Source organism: Myxocyprinus asiaticus, chromosome 29 (assembly GCF_019703515.2).
Source record: "Myxocyprinus asiaticus isolate MX2 ecotype Aquarium Trade chromosome 29, UBuf_Myxa_2, whole genome shotgun sequence".
Lineage (NCBI taxonomy): Eukaryota > Metazoa > Chordata > Actinopteri > Cypriniformes > Catostomidae > Myxocyprinus > Myxocyprinus asiaticus.
The window spans coordinates 23832670-23852875 of record NC_059372.1 but is presented as its reverse complement, the minus strand read 5'-3'; the positions used below and the strand labels follow the sequence as shown (position 1 = coordinate 23852875).

General features: G+C 37.1%; 1 protein-coding gene across 6 annotated transcripts in view; it reads left to right on the top strand.

Annotated features, from left to right (window-relative positions):
- The window catches only part of rerea (arginine-glutamic acid dipeptide (RE) repeats a), a 232275-nt gene that overhangs the window by 169538 nt on the left and 42531 nt on the right, over positions 1-20206 (top strand). For 4 of the 6 annotated variants that reach the window (XM_051662993.1, XM_051662992.1, XM_051662994.1 and 1 more), the window contains exons 4-8: positions 1236-1341; positions 4409-4505; positions 6119-6223; positions 17237-17285; positions 20066-20190. In XM_051662993.1, coding sequence (XP_051518953.1) covers positions 1236-1341; positions 4409-4505; positions 6119-6223; positions 17237-17285; positions 20066-20190 — 482 coding nt within the window. Of the gene's footprint in view, positions 1-1235; positions 1342-4408; positions 4506-6118; positions 6224-10033; positions 10270-17236; positions 17286-20065; positions 20191-20206 lie in introns of those variants that run through there. The other 2 variants (XM_051662996.1, XM_051662995.1) reach the window with 2 other exon arrangements.

Here is a 20206-nt window from a genome sequence, read left to right as displayed (position 1 = left end):
TCAGCCTTTCTCAAAGATATGTGTGAACTCAACTAAACTGAGGCAGTCAGAGCTCTGAAATACCCCAGAGTACAGGTTGTCTCCCTATTTGCGGTGTAATGACTGACAAGACCTCTGATGACACAGAAGTGGCCCAGTTATAGGCAGCCCAACCGAGAGCCTCCTTTTAATCTCATTTGAATGGGCTGTATCTCCTTCATACAAGTAGAAACAGCGGCACACGGATTTTAGATTGTTTTCACCATCTTTAAAGCAAAGATTCTTGCCGTCAACTTAGTATTGTGGTTAGTGAAAAGATTACTTTCTGTTTGTAAATTCTTGTTTCTCTTGTATGGAAAGACACAACTCAGTGTTCATTTATGCTCTCTAAGTAGTTTCCACTGACCTCAGAAAAGGTAGCAGAAGTCTTAGAATTTTTCAACAATGAGCTCACCCCCATCTGGCCCCCCTTTGAGCAGCCAGAGCTGCATAAACTGAATGGGCTCTCTGATCCACCCAGGAAGTTTGTTTCCACTGGGCTGGCACAGTGGCATGCTCAGCCTTTGTGGGGAATGTGGTAATATGTAGTCATGCAAAAGATGACTGTGATTTCTGGCCACTGCTCTGGGGGCATTGTCGCCATGGTCAGTTGGGTTTGTGTGAGGGAATAATACATATTTCATGTCAGGGAATAAAAACAGTGTTTTGCCCTTTTCTTCCCTCTCTCTGGCCCCTCTCGGAAGTGCCAATGGGAGGTCTGTGCGACTCAGTGCTGCCACTTGCTGGTAATTTTAGGGTACTGCAGCGAGTGGCACTGCATTCAGTCCCCCGTTTGGACAGCGGGTGGCAGAGTTCAAAGTGCGGCTGATGTTTGGCTAGACAAAGCTGGCCTCATTGTTTACAGATGTGCAGCTGGCATTGTGTTTAGACATGTATTGATCATGCCTTTAGAACAATGAGTGTTTTCTGTGGGGAGAGATTTTCTGTTGCTTAAATTTTTACCCTCCACGTTTCCTCACCTCTCTCCCACACATGGCCACCAAGCTGTTTACTTTATTAAAGAATTAAGTGCTTTCAATCCCTTTTTAATTGACTTTGGTCCACCTAGGGCTTTTGGCAGAGGATGGGTGGAACTATAAACCAAATTGCAGTGCAAGCCAATGTTTGCCAAGAGGCCCATTTGCAATGCTGTTAAACAAATGATGTCTGTTTATTTTAGCGAATATTTATTTTTCTGTTTGTTTTTTTTCTTCCAGAGTAAACGGGACCATCTGTTAATGAATGTGAAATGGTACTACCGCCAGTCTGAGGTACCCGACTCTGTCTACCAGCACCTGGTGCAGGACCGCAACAATGAGAACGGTGTGTGTGTGTGTGTGATACACAAATTGTAAAAAAAAAAACACAAGTGTCCCTCTTCACCCCCCCCCCCACACATCATTTATGAAAACACCCTTGGTTATTGGATTGTAAACTTTCATAGAGAACAGCATCTCAAATAGATGGAGATTCAGGAAAAAAATACCACCCTTCTGCCCTTGTTTCCTTGGTAACGCTCCCTCAAGAGCGACATCGGCACCGTGAAGTGCAAATAACCTTTTGTGTAATGTGCCCTCAGAGCTCTTATTCTCCCCACTATCAGCAGCAAATCTGAGCTTGATACACACATCAGGCAGCAATAACAGGCTGGGGGCTTTGCTGGGCCAATGCTTTGGCACTTTAATTCACTCCATACTCTAATAAAGCATTAAGAAGGCCTTCGTTCCTGCCAGCCTGCTGGAGAGGAGCAGCCACCACCTGCTGCATCACTGACTAGGCTGATATGACAAGGACGTTGTTGCTGGTGCTAATGCCACCTGACAATATCTCAATATCAAAATTTTAGTCTGTACCAATACCAGTGAAACTGAATATGCTTACGAATATGCTTTTTTTTTTTTTTTTTTTTTAAATAAAGGTCAATATGGGTGATTTTTGTTATGAGGAGGTCTCAAAACAAAATTGGAATCTTTTTACCAGGCCTTCATCATTTAGTTTTGGTACTTCTCAAATGCCTTTAAATATAGATTTGAGTGTTTTAGCCTTTTGAAATTATTGTGAAATATGATTTTATCTATTTCTTAAGTTATGACTGTCCGAGTTATGGCATCATTTCCACCACACCCAACAATTTTGCCCCTTATATTTTGTTTTCAAAAGTTAGTGTACTTGTTTACCAATCAACAAAAGTGTCAGTGAAAAGACAAATGATTTTTTTGAAAACTCAAGGTAAATACCACTTATGAGCAGAGTATTTTTATTGGACATCATTTCCAATCAAGCTGTAATTGTCAATTTACGCAAAGTGTGAAAATATTATTTGTGTGTTTAGGATATATAAAATGTTAATTATGAAATTAGATTTAGCAAGACAAAGGAGTCTGCAGTTTATTTAAAAAATGTTAAAATGTCATTTCCACCAGGAAATACTATTAAACACAATACATAATTTTAAATCAGGTAAACATTACACTGTGATGGGAATTTTTGACTACTTAAGCTCTTGTGATTTTGGTGACTTAGTGGACAATAAAAAACCAATATTTAAAGTGTGTAAAACATTTTAACGCAACTAGGCCTGTCACGATTATTAAATAGCTGTCTGATCGTGATTATTTACTCACGGTTAGAGTAAATAATCAAGATCAGATGATTATTGTGCACTTCAAATTCCAATTACATTTTATTGCCCAAAAAAGGGAATTTTAAGTGAACATATAAATGACATCAACAGCATTTGTGGGTCATTCAGTTGAACTCTGAGCGTAACTGAGCCGCAACTAGCAGCTCCTGTCCAGAAGAGCGTGTGAAGCGCTTCTCAAGCGCTCTAATGCACACTTTCAGCAGAGGCTCGTGCCAAACTCCCACAAAAATATAAACGAACAAATAAAAACTTTGATAGTGAATGCAAAGTGCTACAGCATCATCAAAGTTTAATCAAAGTGCATTGAAATAATGTGTGAAAGTGAAGAAATTAGGACAGAAATATATAATATAAAAGAATATTATATAATGTAAATATTATAAAATATGTTTTATATTATATAAAAAAATATGTATATATAATTTTTAATGAGTTCCAAAAACAACAGTGTAAATGTAAAAGTGACCAAAACTTAAGTTTACCAAAAAGAGGCATATATTATATTTATAATTTTTTATTTTTTTTTAATTAGAACAAAATATGGGAATACAACAACATAAATACAGGACAAACAAAACAATAAACCAAAAACAAACAAAACAGGTTTTGCATGCGATTATGTGAAGTGTAGGTGTGAAGTTGTGTTGTGCGTATTTTCAGTATGTACGTAAATATATATGTAAGGCAAGAGAGAGGCATATTTTTAGTATTTTGAAATATTTTTATATTCATATAGTTTTAATGCCTAAAAAAATAAATCGCATATCCCTGTTTTATTATTTGATTCATATATTTGAAGTGAAATACGTATAAGACTTAAGGTGTATAAAACACACTTGCACCTTAAGAAATATGGCAGTTTATATGACAATTAATCGGGAAATCCCTAAAGCAGACAATTATCATAATTGCAATTATTTGTTTGACAATTAATTGTCAGCCAAATTTCATAATTGTGACAGCCTTATGAAATGCGACTTTCTAGATATCCACAGTGCTAAAAGTGCCGAATTTGAAGAAACACCTTTATGTAAATATTAATAAATTAAATGGCATGTAGCCTTCAAATATTTCTCAATGAGTAAACATTGCTTTAATTTTGTCCAATTAATTATTCAAGACAGGTAAACAGTCAGCAATAAAAGAGAGAACAAAACAACTGATTACAAGCAATACAAAAATTAACAACAATAGAACAAAGATACTAATTATGTAAACAGAGCTTGAAGTTTTTCTGCTATCTAACAACAGCATCAAGTATTTCAGTTAAACAATTAGGTTACTTGAATACTTGAAAAGAAAAAACATCAATTGCAAAGTAAAATTTCTCAAACTATTGGCATAGTCTTCACAGCATGATTGTTTGATAATACATTTAACCTTTTAAAGTTTACTGAGAAGCAGGCATGTTTACATTCACATGTTTGTCTCTTAAGAGACTAATGTTTGTCATTGAGACATTGATACATATGGTTCTATTTAATAAAAAGTGACATGTATGGAGGTTTCTACTGCCATATGTGATTTTTCAAATTGCATTTAGTTCTTCACTGAATTGACAAAAAATGCTTTATTCCAAGAGCTGTTGTACTGTTAGCAAATCAGCTATAGTCATATTCATCAGCTTATGAGTGTCTGTGAATCTGTCTGGTTTCTTGTGTCTTGCCTGCATTTATTGTGTGTGCATGTTTTTATTAGAGTCTGGATGCCTCACGCTCTGTTCCTGCTTTCTATTCATCTCTCTAGACTCTGGTCGGGAGCTGGTTATTACTGATCCTGTGGTTAAGAGCAGAGAGCTCTTCATCTCAGACTATGTGGACACCTATCATGCTGCTGCCCTCAGGTAACACACACACACACACACAAAATTTAACTTTGGTCAAGAATTTATGAACTTACCTTCTGAAGTATGTGGTTTACATACTTAATAATAGAGTGCCCCATGCTTTAAATACATTTTTTAAAACCTTTGGCAGCTACAGGCAAAGTATCTCTATCTCTAAGAGCTGTAAACAGACATTTTGATCCTCACAGTTCACTACAAGAGTGGCCGCCTCAATACAGCCTACCATTTCACAGCAGTTCTGCATGTTAAGCATTACTGAAAGCAGTTATGCTTTTTTTGTGATGAGGCTCATGAAAAAGAAGACAGGCATGCTCATTGTCAAGAAACCAGATCTCTCCTCAGTCTGTCTTTACCCATGTGATGTATTTTTCCCCTCTCTCTCACTCCCTCTTACTCCCCCCTTTCTTTCCCTCCCTCTTAACCGAAACCATCTGGAAACAGCACATTAAGCCACAGCTCTGAACCACTGATTTCAGGGCAAATTAGCTGCAACTTCTTCTGCACAGAGAGCCCTTTGATTTGACTTATTACAGGGCTTTAGATAAACTCAGTGAATTCCGCTAGCATGTCGTAATGCATACACCAAACCTCACGTTCCTTTCATCTTATGATGAAGGTATTGAACCACCTTGTAACATGCAAACAACACAGATGCCTGTTATTTTGATGGGCCTTGACATTGGAAATGTAAAGTGCAGAAAAGGGGGGATTGTGAAAGGAATGTCAAGGTTTGTTTGCTCGCTCTGCATTAATGTTGGAAAACAAGTAGGCCTTGTGTTGTGGTGTATGCCACCTTTTGTTTGGCATGATGGGAACGGCATCAAAATCTAGAGGAACTATACAAGAACATTTTGATCTTTTAACCAAATAAATGGAACAAACCTTATATCAATGTCCCAGATGTGTTTGTTAGATGCTTTCCTTTTAGGGCTTGGTATTGATATAGATTGCTCGATTCGATATCGATTCAAATGGGTATATTTCCATTACAATGTCGATTTTGCTTACATATAAAATACAAAATATCTCTGCTAATGCTGTTAATTATAAAGGGACCTTCTGATCTCCTAGGTAACCCTTCTAGGTACATTTTGGTGACATTTTAGCTTTTGAAAATTGTTCAAATTCAGTGCATTCCATCAATACATATCTTAAAAATTGCATAGATATTTTTGTTACATGTTTAAGGTTTACATAATTTGTACCATTTGTAAGTATTCTTTTTGTTGTTGTTTTTAATTAACAACAGACTGTAAATAACAGGGTATTAAAAGAGACATTATTCAATGACAAATGGGTCGTGTGGATCTCGTCTTTGGACACACAACACACAGAACGAGTCAAACGAGCCAGTGGCTAATCACAGACATTTTTACTCGCATAGCATGAAATTTGGTTGTATATGCAAGTGATTTACTCACTTTGTAGAGGGTTGCCGCATTCAGTATAGGGTCAATCTTGGGATTTAAGAATCGATATCAAGTTCATTCAAACGAAGAATGCAATGCATCTGGAAATTTATATTTTTAACCAGTCCTACATAAGAGTAAATCTGAAAGTGTATTTTCACCTTGAAATGAGACTGATTATTTTGCTCTATTTCTTTGCAGGGGGAAATGTAACATTTTACACTTCTCTGACATATTTGCTGCCAGGGAGTTCAAAGCACGAATCGACTCTTTCTTCTACATCCTAGGATATAACCCAGAAACTAGGTAAGCCTTTGCTAACTTCAAAAATCATACCACCTCAGGCATGTACTGTCTTAACATACTTGCATGTTGCAATATTTTACAAAGAGATGTTATGATAACCATATCAGTTGTCATCACTGGTTTTGTTGTATTCAATCTAAATTGTCCATTTAGGCATGAAAATGGTTTCAAAACCATTTAAATCAAGGCTAAAATAATCTGTTTTGTAGTCTGCCCTTGGACAAAAACGGTCTGCTTGATGAGTTTCATTTCATCTGAATCTTGGGAATTTTTATGCATTGATTTGGATGTTCTTTCTAAACAGCATAAAGAGAACTTCAATTTAAGATAACATTTCTAAAAACTTACAAATTAATGCATGTATTTTTTGTATATATTTAAAACAAATATTGTAATTTTATTTCATAGCCTTATAAACATTTAAATAATCTGTTATTCCTAGAATGCTTAAGCTTGCTTTAAGAAAAAAAATATTGCATTTCTATCTTGGAAATATGTTCTCTCTGACATTCCAGTCTAGAGGTCCACCAATAGTGGATTTTACCGATAACTAAGTTGGGCAGTACCTGCCGATAACCGATTAATTGACCTTTTTTTTTTTTTTTAATTGATACTGAATGAAAAAATAACACGCAAAGTAAAATAGTGCTGAACTTTATTACAAAAATAAACAGTACTGACTGAACCATGAAAATGTATTTTTTAAATTGACGTTGTTTTCTTAGTCCACAAGAGGGCAAAATAAATACAGAAACCATTCAGCACCGTTATATTATTGCGTAGACATTCCTAACCTGGCTGTTGAAAAAGAGCATTTTCTTCAACTAATGTGCATAAAATAAAATAACAGTTTTAGTCGGTCCATATTCTCAAATGTTAAGTCAAAAGTAAAATGAGGGGGGAAAACCCTTCAATAGACAGTTCACATTGTGTTACACTTGCACTGATTCATATTACTCCAGACTCAAACTTCATAATAACAGCGAAATACCACATTGTTTTTTATTCAGTACAGTTGTATGTAGAGTAGCAATATTCACAGATAGCAGTGGTATTCGGCTGAACTCAGTGGTGAAGCGGCTCAAACTATGAGCCCAGGCCAGGGGCTGTTCAAAAAGATGGAACACAACAGACTGGAACCGAACGTGTGGATCTCGAGACACACGTTTCCAAGTTGAACTCCTTTCCTGACAAAGCATTTAAACAACTCATTGCTTAATCTGAGAAATGCTTATAAGAGAGCAAGATGCAATGGCCAAAGACCTCCACCAACTGAAAGGGGCTGTTCGCACCGAAGGCTTTTGCAACCATCCATTTGTTTTTCTATGTAAACGCACACTAGACGAACGTCTTTGTTTCCCATTGTTTTTGTTTATTCAGCGTCTTGTGCAGGAGCGCTGTTTTTTAGATGATGTGTCTAATTAAAATGAACTTTAAAAGCATATTGAGACAACTGCTTTCTGTTAAACTGTATTTGTTGCGCTGTGTCTAGCCTTTTTAGTGCAAGAATTTGATCGATCTGAAGTCAGCGTATTACAGTGTGGATAATTTTTTTTTTATTGAAATCATATGCGTTTCTGATTTGTTGATACAATTGTCTCGGCTGCATGAAGATATTAATTTGCTTTCTCATCACTAGCATTAAATATGCAACTTAGCTGGCTAACGAATGCATAAACGTGACCAACTGAATATAAACTAATGCAAATAGATGGTAACAATCGTGACATTTAAACATTTGGGTAGGACTTGCATGTATTTTTGTCACATTGTTCTAACCGCTTGAGTTTAGCTTTAATGTTAGCGTCCTCTCAGCCTTGTCTGCCGGTAACCGATAGTTCCAGAAATCTGTTATCAGCGCCGATTAATCGGCAAAACCAATATATCGGTCGACCTCTATTCCAGTCATTATCTCATAAATACATACTGCCATATTATGATGACAGTATGTCATCATAATATGCCCTATATGACAGTATGTCATCATAATATGCCCTATATGACAGTATGCCCTCTAAGCCAGTGCAGCTTAGAGGGCAAGAAATGGATGTTGTAGGATATTGTTGTAGCTTATAAGTTTGAAATGCAAGTCACATAGTAAAAGTTATATTGTAGTAATAATAATTTAGGACTATGTAAGAAAGGGGTAGTTCACCCAAAAATGAAGATTCTTCCATAATTTACTCACCCTCATTCCATCCCAGATGTGTATGACTTTCTTCTGCAGAACACAAACATAGATTTTTAGAAGAATATCGCAGCTCTGTTGGTCCTTACAATGCAAAACTTTGAAGCTCCAAAAAGCACAAAGGCAGCATAAAAGTAATCCATAAGACTCTAGTGGTTAAATCCATGTATTCTGAAGCGGTATTATAAGTGTGGGTGAGAAACAGATCAATATTTAAGTCCTTTTTTACTATAAATTCTCCTCCCTGCTCAGTAGGTGCACAGAGAATGTGAATTGCCATAAATAAAAGAAGAATGTGAAAGTGGAGATTAATAGTAAAAGACTTGAATATTGATCTGTTTCTTACCCACACCTATCGTATCACTTCTGAAGATATGGATTTAACCACTGGAGTCTTATGGATTCATTTTATGCTGCCTTTATGTGCTTTTTGGAGCTTCACAATTCTGGCCACGATTCACTTGCATTGTATGGACCTACAGAGCTGAGATATTGTTTTAATGTCATACACATCTGGGATGGTATTAGGTTGATTAAATGATGAGAGAATTTTTCATTTGTGAGTGAACTATCCCTTTAAGACACTAAGTAAAGTTTATAACCTAATGTACTAATTGTCCTGGTTTTGCCCAAAGAATGGCCACTGAATGTTTTATTTCCTTGCCTATATGATTTTAAAGGAAATTGTCTGTGTTCACATCATACTACCTGTGTATATCTTTAGTTAGTGAGCTGCTTTCTCCCAGACTAAAGCCAAATTGTTTAGAAGATGGAGAAAAGTGGTGTTTGTTGTATGTAGTTCATAAGCAGCAGAAAATTATTTTGAGAAGTCCCAAGAAAAGCCAAATTCAAAACCTAGCTGTTTCCAGTTTTTAGACCCCAGATAACAAAACCAGCACCTCTGTTTATTTTAGACATGCTTTAATACTCTCCTTGAAAAGCTGCATTAGCCAGAATTAGAAATTGTAGAGTAAATTAGGTAGGTTATGTCTTTCATATTTGAATGCATCAAACTGTGTGCATTCTGGCTGTTGGTTATGAGACATTTAAATTCGTTTGGTTCAGCCTGCCTTGTAAATAAACATTTTTTGTTCAGACCAGGTTCTAGTGATACGATACTTTCATGTGGATATGTTTGCATTTTTAAATATATTTTATTACATTAAATATATTTAAATGAATTAAAATAAATGCATTGAGATTATTAAATATCTCTAATGGTCAATGTCAGTGCTCCTTATGTGATATCTCTGTTAAATATCCATGCAAAATTGGCATGAATAGGGAGAACCCCCCATTCCTTTGTGTTTTAGATTCATAGCCTGAATTCTTGTGTCAGGGAAAAGCAGGATTATTGTAGGACCTATTACCATAGTCATGTGATGTTCCAATAATGGGGTGCATTAGGGGCCCACGGAGAAGGGAATGAAAGAGAGGGGGTGGTTTGGGGGTTGAGATTCTGTGTCTGATACACAGACAGGAATGGTTTGCAGTTGCTGGTTGAGAGTCCCCTTCATGGGTCCTCCGCTCAATCACAGTCTATCGCCCTCTCCACTCCCTCCTCCTGCTTGTTTGGTATGCAGCAGCAGCATGGTGTGTGTGTGTGCAGGAGAGATGGGCTGTGATTCTTCTGCGTGCATGTTTAAGTGAGGTCGCGGCACATGCTCAGTGTTGTCTGTCGGTTCGGGAAAGCTGAGGTCACTGCACAAGCTCAGTGTAAAAGCTGTCCGACTGAATGCGTGCACCTCCATTTTGAGTACCTCCACAAATAGGTGCGAGGGGAGACTTTATTCCTCACATTGTCCAAACAAAACCGTAGCTGTGGCTCCGACATGGACGACCTGTTCAGTCCGCGCAGGTACGTTTGCATGCGCGTCTTCACCTGTTCACGCGATCCGCGCGATTCATAGTTACTGACTCGTCTCGCGCTGCAATGCTGTGTGCGTGTTTATCTTTATGAAAGATCTCTGTGCTTTATATCGCGTTGACAATACTATCGGATTTGTTTATCTGTTGCTGTCACTAGCATTAGCCGTCTGTGCTAATACAGGTTACAGTACTTCAGTGTGTGCTAATGTCAGCGCTGTTTGCTCACATTCATGCTTTGCATTGAAGAAATAAAACGGCGGTTTGCATATGGGCGCCATTTAAACTTCAATCTATGTTGTAAATAGTTGAATATAAGAAAGCAAGCTAGTCAGGACTTTGAATTACATTGTAATATGTAATATTCTGTTTACAGTCGCTATGACATGTCACAGGGAGAAGTGTTTCTTTGTCCACTCTTTCAGACATTAAGTGTAAAGCTTCTGTTTTAGGGATTTTATTAGATGTGTCAGTAAAGTTGGGACACTGGTTGTGTTGATCCAGTGTGTTATGATCGTCTCATAGCCGCGCTGTGATTGGAGGATACTGATGGAGGGGGCGGGGCCAGGCTTGATTGCTGTACGCGTGGTCGAGTAAAAATATGCAGGATGTTGTGCTTGTTTTGACAGCACGTCATGTGCTATATATTGGTAAAATTAAGCAAAAGACATGTAACATCAGACAGGAAGTGGATTTGCAATTTAACAAAACTTTAAAAACTGTTTATTGCATCCATATTCAAAATGCTTTTGCTACCACAAAAGGTTTAGATTTAAGAGTTTTATTGAAATGCATTTACTGAGCACATAGCAAACAAGCAATGTGATTTTGTGTTTTCATGCACATGTCAGAACAACAGGATCATGCTGATATTTTTAATTTGCCCATCCAGTGCAATTATCTGACCTTTTGATTCAAAGGATGTCTCGCCAGTAACTTTCCTTACATGATGAATGTTCACACATGTTGCTGTTTTACTTGTATTTTGAGCCAGACTCATACTGAGATAAATGGTGGCGCTTTAGTTTGTCACTGCAAATTAACTACTCACTTCATCATCTGGCCAAAGATTATATATGGTAGGAGGATGTCCAAATAAGTGAAAAATCAATGAACAGAACTGTGTTTGATTCATAATATATACAGGGTCAGACTTATCACAGAGACCTTGTCTTAACTTTCTGAAATTGACAGCTTTGGATGTGTTAAAGTAACGATTTTGTATTTATAGTTTTTATTTTTTATTTTTTTTATGCCTTCATATTTGCCCATTTTGTCTTAAGAAATACTATTTTAATAATAACGTGTTATCATAATTGTGTTAGCTTGGCCGATTAACAGAAGTGTTAACATTACCTACCTAAAATCTACCAGTAGATTTGTCAATGGATAGTAAACACTTTTGTTTTCAAAGTTTTCTCTTTTCAAGTTTGTTCAGATTTGAGTAAATATTGTAGGGCTGTAACTATCGATTATTTTGATAATTGATGATTCTTCAATTATTTCTTCGATTTAATCGGATAAAAATCAAAATGTCACTATTTTATAAATAAAAAAAATTATAAAGGGCGTATGGATTTGGTTCAATTTACAGTACTGAATTCTCGATTCTATACTCAGCAAAGCTGCTGGAACACTATTGTAATTGTACTGATTTTCTTTTTTTTTTTTCTGCCTTAAAAGTGTCTGGGCATCAGAGACCGTAAGTCGTGGAGATGCCAAACTTAGAAGGATGATCCCAAATCCCCCTCACTTCTCAGGCACACAAATGCACACCCATCTGACCCTAGTTGGCACTATAATAAACACTTTTCCATTTTGGCAACCGTAAGGGCTAGAATCGAAAATCTGATTCCTTGAGTCAAGCCCTACAAAATGTATATCTCCAATTTAATTTGTCTATTTTTTTTTTCCACCATTTTGAATTTTTTTTAAAAACCTACTTTTCAAACTCCTCCTAGACCGTTAGTCCGATCAGCATTAAATTTGGTATACATCATCTACAGACCCTCCTGACAAAAAGTTATAAAAACAATACGTCAAATCGTTCCAAAGATATTAACGATACAATTCCTTTGGTTTAGCGCGATTTGAGTAATTGATCAATATTTACTCATCGCAAACTCCAAATGTAACCAAACCCAGTGCACATAGTCAACAGGACATTTAGAAGATGTCAACAAAGTTTCGTACAATTCCGCCCCAAGGGGTCGCTACACTAAAAAAAACTGTCATAACTTTGCAGCCGTTTGAGCAAAAAAGTTCAAATTAAGTATGCATCATATTTGGTTTATATGCTAACATATTCTTAAAAAATCGATTCAACAAATTAACAAAAATTACCACCACCGGCCAATCAAATTTTAGCACCTTATAACTCATATTTGGAATGGCTGAGGGTTATGGAAATTACTATACACAAGCAGGGTATCAACTCAAAGCTGCATATCAAATTTTGTGACATCAGTCAAAAAATAATTAGCTAATTCGCGTTTTTGCTCATAACTCTGGAACCATATAGGCTACAAAACAAATTTGTAGCTTCTCTGAATCCACCAGTGCCCCACAATGATATGGTCACTTGAAATTTCCATTTCCGCAATTGTTTTTACAATTTCAGTTTATTCGAATAACCTACTTTTTCGAACTCATCCTAGGCTGTTTGCCCAGTTCTCAAGAAACTTGGTATTAGAGGCCGTCTGATATGGGATTTTTGAGATCGATACCAATTTTCACAAATTCACCAATTACCGATATGGTGGCCGATATAGTTAATTTTGCAGTCGCTTTTCAGCCATCTGTAGGAAAGAACATTTTATTTAAGCTGGGCATTTTTAAGATGGGTATTTTTTAAATTTATAGATAACAGTTAATTTGAACTGATCATATATTTTACATATAAAATATTGATCTGAAAATTAACTAATGACTATAGCTTTTAAAAAAATAAATGCAGTGGGAAAAGTACAATATTTCCCTCTGAAATGTAGTGGAGTGGAAGTATAAACTAATAGAAAATGCCATGGTAATACTCAAGTAAAGTACAAGTACCTCTAAATTGTACTAAAGTACAGTTTTCTTGCTTATCAAAACACCATCAGCAATATTTCGCTGTTAATGTATAACAAAACAGTCACAAACAATAACTCATGGTTCACTGTATAACAAAACAATCACAAACAATAACTCATGGTTCGCTGCTGCCGAGTCAAGAGATAAACAGCTGCAGCAGTGTTACATCGTATTCTTCTATTCAACAGTGGAAAACCAGACTTTTAAATATTAAATTTTGTAAATGCAACGACTGGAATTGTTCAGTTGAAGGGGGTACCAAACTGTGAATCCTGAACAAAACAGTTTGAATACATGTTTACACATTAGCTTCCACTCAGCTGACAACAATGAAAGTAGCTACGTGATTAGCTAGTTAGCTATTAGCTCGTTGTCACGGAGAGTAAAAGATGGACGTTGATTATTTTACTTTCCAGCATTGCATCTCATCAACTAGGTAACAACGTAGTGTGAAATCAACACTCAACAGACACAATCCACCACTGCACCGTTGTCTGCTGAGCTGCAAAAAGACTGCACTGACAAACTATAGCTGGCTAACATAGCAAACAAATGTGATAAACATGAGTGACATAGTTGTCAGGGACAGGGTTAACATTATATTAGTTATATTGAAAAGGGAAAATGATGGGGTCATTGTTTATTTACTTTCCAGTATGTATTTCACAAACCAGTTAGCAACTTACCGTGAAGACACCGCTTAACTCCGCACTGTCTGCTGAATCACCATCAGCTCAGCTCTGTAAACAGTGGAGTTGGAGCGTGCTCTGCTGGACAAACTACGTTATGACACCAATTCTAAATCACCCCAAGCATTGTTTTCAGCATTATATTTTCTGAAGAAAAAAAAAGTTTTAATATCTGCGCATATTGGAAAACATGTATGGCAATACGATAAATCTGTGAAAGGCTAATATCGGCCGACTGATAAATCGGTCGGGCACTACTTTAAAAAAATTATTTACTGTAAAAATTATCTACAGACCCTCTAGACAAAACATTATCAAAAGAAATGTTGCATCGAATTGTTCCAAAGATATAAGCAAATATGTTTTGAGTGTGTAATGACTAATTAGCCTGTATCTTGTGAGTGCAATTTTCAAATTTATAATTTGTACACATGGACGAGAGAACACTCTGAGGTAACATAATGAGTTTCATTAATTTTCTATGCTAGGGGGCACTATAATTTAAGACAATCTTATTTTTGCAACTGTGCTCAAAGCAGGTGAAATTTCACACCAAAATAGCTGTCCACAGGATCTTTTCTGTCAAATTTGTTTGTTTTGGTCATCTCCCCATATGTGCTTGGCCCCCGACAATAGTCGATTGCGGCTATATTTTATTATTATTATTACTTTTAGGACATATGCAAAACAGTTCCTTTCATTTACTTCTAAATCTTTACAAAAAATACTGTTCATTATTCATATGATGACCCATTGGGGATGGAGTGGGACAAAAAAATCAGCCCAGCAGAGGGCAATTGTGACACCAGAACAGAAATATTAATAATTCTGCCCAGCTGAAAAATACATAATTGTTAGATACATATGCTTGAACACAGTCACTGATTGTATATATTTCAAGTATTTTAAATGAATATTGTACGTTTTTGTCACGGTATAAATTTACTGGTGAAATCAGACATTACATTTGGCATTATCAGGAGGACTATCAATTATCAGAATCCTTAGTATTATTATACATTATATTCAGCATTATATACACAGTTTAATACAGTACAATCATCTGTAAACACAGTGCAGATTCACCATAGCGCTGGAAAGTCTCATCCCAGTGCTCATTGTATTACATGCATAAGGAATATGCGCTTGCATAAGGAAAAATCATCTAGAACACTTTAAAAACCAACACACCTTGACCTCTGAGACATCAGTGTTATATCCATGAGCTCCACAAATTATTACATTGAAACTGAAATCGCGGTATGAAGTTGTACCAGTTAAGGTGATTGCGCTCCACCGCTCCCTTTCTCCTTTGCGATCGGTTTGATTGATGCAATGCACCGCTTGCTCAGTGAAATTTAACGGAAACTCGCATGGGGTAAAAACAGTTTTTTTTTTTTTTATTTCATAACATGTATACATGAATAAAACATAGAAAATAGCGGTAAAATGTAAGTTATGTGCTGAAGAGAAACAACTGTGCATCAGACAGCACAATCAATCTGACAACGCACCTGAAGCAGCTCCACATTAAACTGAATGCTTATTATGATCTTCTTTGAGGTGTTTATAAAGTGGTCTTGTGTGCTGGAGAACTAGGGACATGTTTTTTCTGCTTCAGCTTGTCTCTGTTGTTTTTCAAACAAGTTTCATCATGCAACACATTTTTCACTGAGCTGTAAAGTGACATCACTGATGGAGCTTCTCCGGGCTTGCAGCATAGATCCAACTGATCAATAATTAAATTTGTTGTCTGATTTCCATTATTGATAATAATCGATTTTATCGATTAGTTGTTGCAGCCCTAAAATATTGCATACAATAAGTGTTTGTTTCACTTCAGAAATTTTGTGTACGTATGATTTACTGTTGTTAAATTGTATTATGTTTACCTGCATTTATATCAGCCATCCTACTCTCTAGATATCGGGATCTGCATCAGCCATTAAAATACCCATATCGATCGACCCCTAGATATAACCTATCCTTTTTTTTAACTTAATATTTACTCATTTACATTTTTAGAGGCAAAAAGTGAATTTGAAGTATTCATAATTTTCCTCCATTGGCCAAATTTTTCACGTTTTCTCAATGTAGGAGAGATTGCTTTTTTTTTAACACACACAGTGTGCGGTCGTACTCTGGCATGGCAGCATTCAGATCAATCTCTATTCAGACTCTCTAAAAAAAAAAAAAAAAAATGCAGAGCCTGCAGAATGTTTAGGAAACCGGCCGAGTTATATCTTCCCTCCATTATCACCGTCATCTCACAGCAGATTCAGTTTCAGACAAGAGCGCAATATTGCTTGCTTGGCTGTTTATTTCATGTGGATTTGTCTTTCATTATAGAAGTCCCAAGAATTAGTATTAGACTCTTAAAAACTTTGAACACCTCATGCTTTGGCTCATGTTGAAATAGGCTTATAATTCAAGCCTGTCTACTTTATTCATCTGCCTGCCATATTTGTTTCAGTGTGGAATTTCCTGCATTGACAGAGCTCTTTTTTTTTTTGGTCAGAATTTAGTGGATGTGCTGGAGGGGGAGAATGGTTGTGTATGAAATGTACCCAGAAGAAGGGGATGTGATTTGCGGCCCTAACCTCGCATCACTTTGCAGCCAGGTTCAAGCAGCCAGCCTGGCAGTGGAGTGAGAGTTGCTCTGGACGCAAATCATAGTGACAGTTTCTGGGCCCTGCTCTGTGCCTAGCTATATGAAAATTGGTGCTGTTGTCATGGCAACAGAGCGGGGAAGGCTTTTCAAAAGGAACATCTTGTCATTTTCTTTAATCCGCTGCAGCTGGAGATTGGAACACTATTATTAAATTGTAGTTGCCATGGTTACTGGGGGTTTATAACAGCAGCCATTTCAGGGCTCCTCTCCCCCTGGTTATCATCTGGCCTTTTGGGTGCTTTTATAGTGTACCGCCACATAAACGATGAGAAACATCAACTCTGCTGTTCCCCACCTTTTGTGCTTTTGTTGTCCCTATTGGTTTAAACCACAGTGTTTACACTCTGGCATTATATTGTATGAATTCTGCATTCATTTTATAAATATCCCAAAAACACTATCTGGGCTTTCTAGATGATTTTAGAAAAATAGAACCTCTAAATAAAGCTTCTAAAATGGTTCTTGTAGCCTAAAGGTGATGACAGATATGCCACTTATATATTTTTTTTTCTCTGCTTCTCTTTCAGGCGATTAAACAGTACACAAGGGGAGATTCGAGTTGGTCCTAGTCACCAGGTATCTGTTCACACACTGTCTACAAATATTTAATGTTACCTTAACCCCCCCACCCCGCTCTTTGTGACATTGCTTATTAAAATTGAACACACAATATCTCAAGCTTATATTAGGCAACAGCTTAATTGACAAGTGCAAGGACAGCATAGATATTACTGCTGATCTTCTGTCACCTAGATACTTTAGTTTAATGTATCCTACTAGTACATTCAAGAAGATTGCTAATGGATTTTTCATGCCACAATGGAGTAGTCCGTTTGGAAATTGGCAGCTTGGAGGGTGTGGGATTTATTAGACACATTCAGCAGTGTTTTATGGGAATTAGGAATTGTCACGGTGGTCTGAAATGGAAAACCCATAGGGAAGATCACTAAAGAAGATGGTACACAATGAAAAAGACTGAGCAACACCAGCAATTAATGTCAGTTGTTTTATAGTGTGTATATCCTCCCAAAGATTCGTTAGAATTATCATGTGGAGTGAAACCAACGGCAGGACCTCTGCCCTGGGTTACTTCAAATTACTTTAGATGAAGTTTGAGGTAATAAAGTACTATAGAGCCGGTTAACACAGGCTACCATGGCACACCATGGATATCGATCCAACCCAAAGATGGATCTTTAAAACTTACTGAGAGAAATGAATGTTAGTTCGATGTAGAGCTGCACAGTCAAAATTAAATCAAAATTGCGATAAGACCTTGTGTGATTATTAAAGCAGAAAGGGTTTCGATTTAATTAAATAAATAGTCTGCTCGTTCAAAGTTATGTGCTCCACAACTCCATCCCGTGCTTGGAGGGCTCAGAGTTTGGTTCCGTTTACTTGCGTAAGCTGAGCTCCAGATTTACTTTAATTACACATTTGCATGATTCCAAATATGCTTGGCTGCTACAAATTAATATACAAAAACATTTAGTACACCCTGTGGCACCGGGTATTTGTTAGGGGTGGGCATACATGTCATTTTACTCGTCGAGTACTCGAGGGGCAATGACATGTACATAACTGTATATATAATAATGTGTCTGACAAACGTCTTTGGCTGCTGCATTGCATCTTGTTCCAGTGTATTGTCTGTTCATTATTATAGGCTGTTATAAAATAATCTATTACAAAATGTACAAAAGATTGCATAATCAAAATATAATGTATCACATTTTGACATTATGTGAAGATTTGCTGCCCAACTAAATGAAAGAATGTGCACAATGCACGTCTGTCTGTTCTTCCTTCAGGTTACCATAGTAATCTTAGTAAGCGCGCACCAGTTTTTTTTAGAGACTGTCTGAACCGTCTATTTTCAAATCTATGTTGGCTTAACTGGAGATGTCATAACCATCGCGTTTTTATTATGCGTGTTAAGTTGAAGTTCAGTTTTGAAGATGCTGCACTCTGTCTAGCTGTTTGAAACACTCGCAGCACGTGGAGTCCACTACCACACGCGCCTGGGGTGTGTGTGTGTGTGAGTACGTGTCCCCAAGTGTTCGCTTCTGTGGGGAAAGCCACGATGCTCCGTATTGTTGTTGCTGTGGTGATTCATGAAGCATTCCATTCAACTCGGAGAGTTGGAATTTCCACCTTTCAGCTGGTGAAAGTGCAACGGAATGACACTTTGTCAGACTTCTAACTTGGAAACTCGTGCAGAAATCTTCAACGGCCATTTTGTCGAGATGCAGGTGTGTGTCACTTCACGCAAACATGTTGGCGCCCAGGGCAGGGAGTAGGGGTGATCGATATGACCAAAATCTTATATCACGATATGAATACATTTTATATCACGATAACAATAGATATCGCAATATAGCCTAGTATTTATTTATTTTTTCTGGAAAACCAATAAAAATCAGTTAACATAACCATATTGTAATGCCTATTTTTGGAAACTATAATTAGGAAGGAGGTTTGCTCTTTTATTGCTCTCAGAATTAATTTGAGCACATGATTTTTTTTATTTTATTTTGGCAGCATTTCATCTAAGGGGTTTAGGTTAGAGTTAGGTTAGTTAAAAGGACATGAAACATGGGTAAGGATCATACAGACCTGCTTCCAAATGCCATTCAAAGGTGTTTAGCACGTCAGATATCACCACTGTTATAACTCTGTCCTCTATTCCGTGTTAATATCATATTTATTAGTGGTGTTTGTTCATTCTTAGAGTTAGGGGTTTGTCGTAAACCCCTAACCTTCTGTATTAAATTTATGCACGTAACTCATCCTGCACCCTTTGTGTTAAGGACATGTGATACTTCAAATTGTGTGGCTCGATGAGGAGAGGTTTGCTATTATTTCTATTACTAAGCAATCAGACTTACGATTTTATTGCATGGTGAATAATAAACCAGCTCAAAAAATCCCATTAACTATTATTGAAGGAGGGATGAGAATAAGGAGTCTTTGAGTCTTGAGGGTGGGCTCTTTTGACTGGGGCTAGTAAGCAACTACCTAGTAACCACCAACAACAACCTAGCAACCACATAGCAGCTACATATCAGCATCCTGACAACACCCTAGCATTGTGGGGGCGAGGTTCGTCATGGCAAGAAAAGTCTAGTTTAAATATATGGTCTGTTCACAGTAGAAGTAGAATAATGTATAGTCTCATTTATTCAAGTGAGGTTTTTGCGATACTAATCTTCAGTGACTGTTCACACCCATCTGTCTCCCTGATACATGGGTGAGGGGTATTAAATGAATATGAAATTTGATATTTAGCACTCATCGCTAGTGCTATTTGTGTTGTGACAGCAGTTGTCTGTGCCTTCTGCTCTTTGCCAAATTAGGCCAAGCTGCCAGAGCTGCAGCCCTTTCCCTCTCCTGGAGGTCCGATGGTGACTGAAAATGAGGAGCTGGTCTGGATGCCTGGGGTCAATGACTGTGACCTGCTCATGTACCTGCGGGCAGCCAGGTAAGCCCCCTATTCC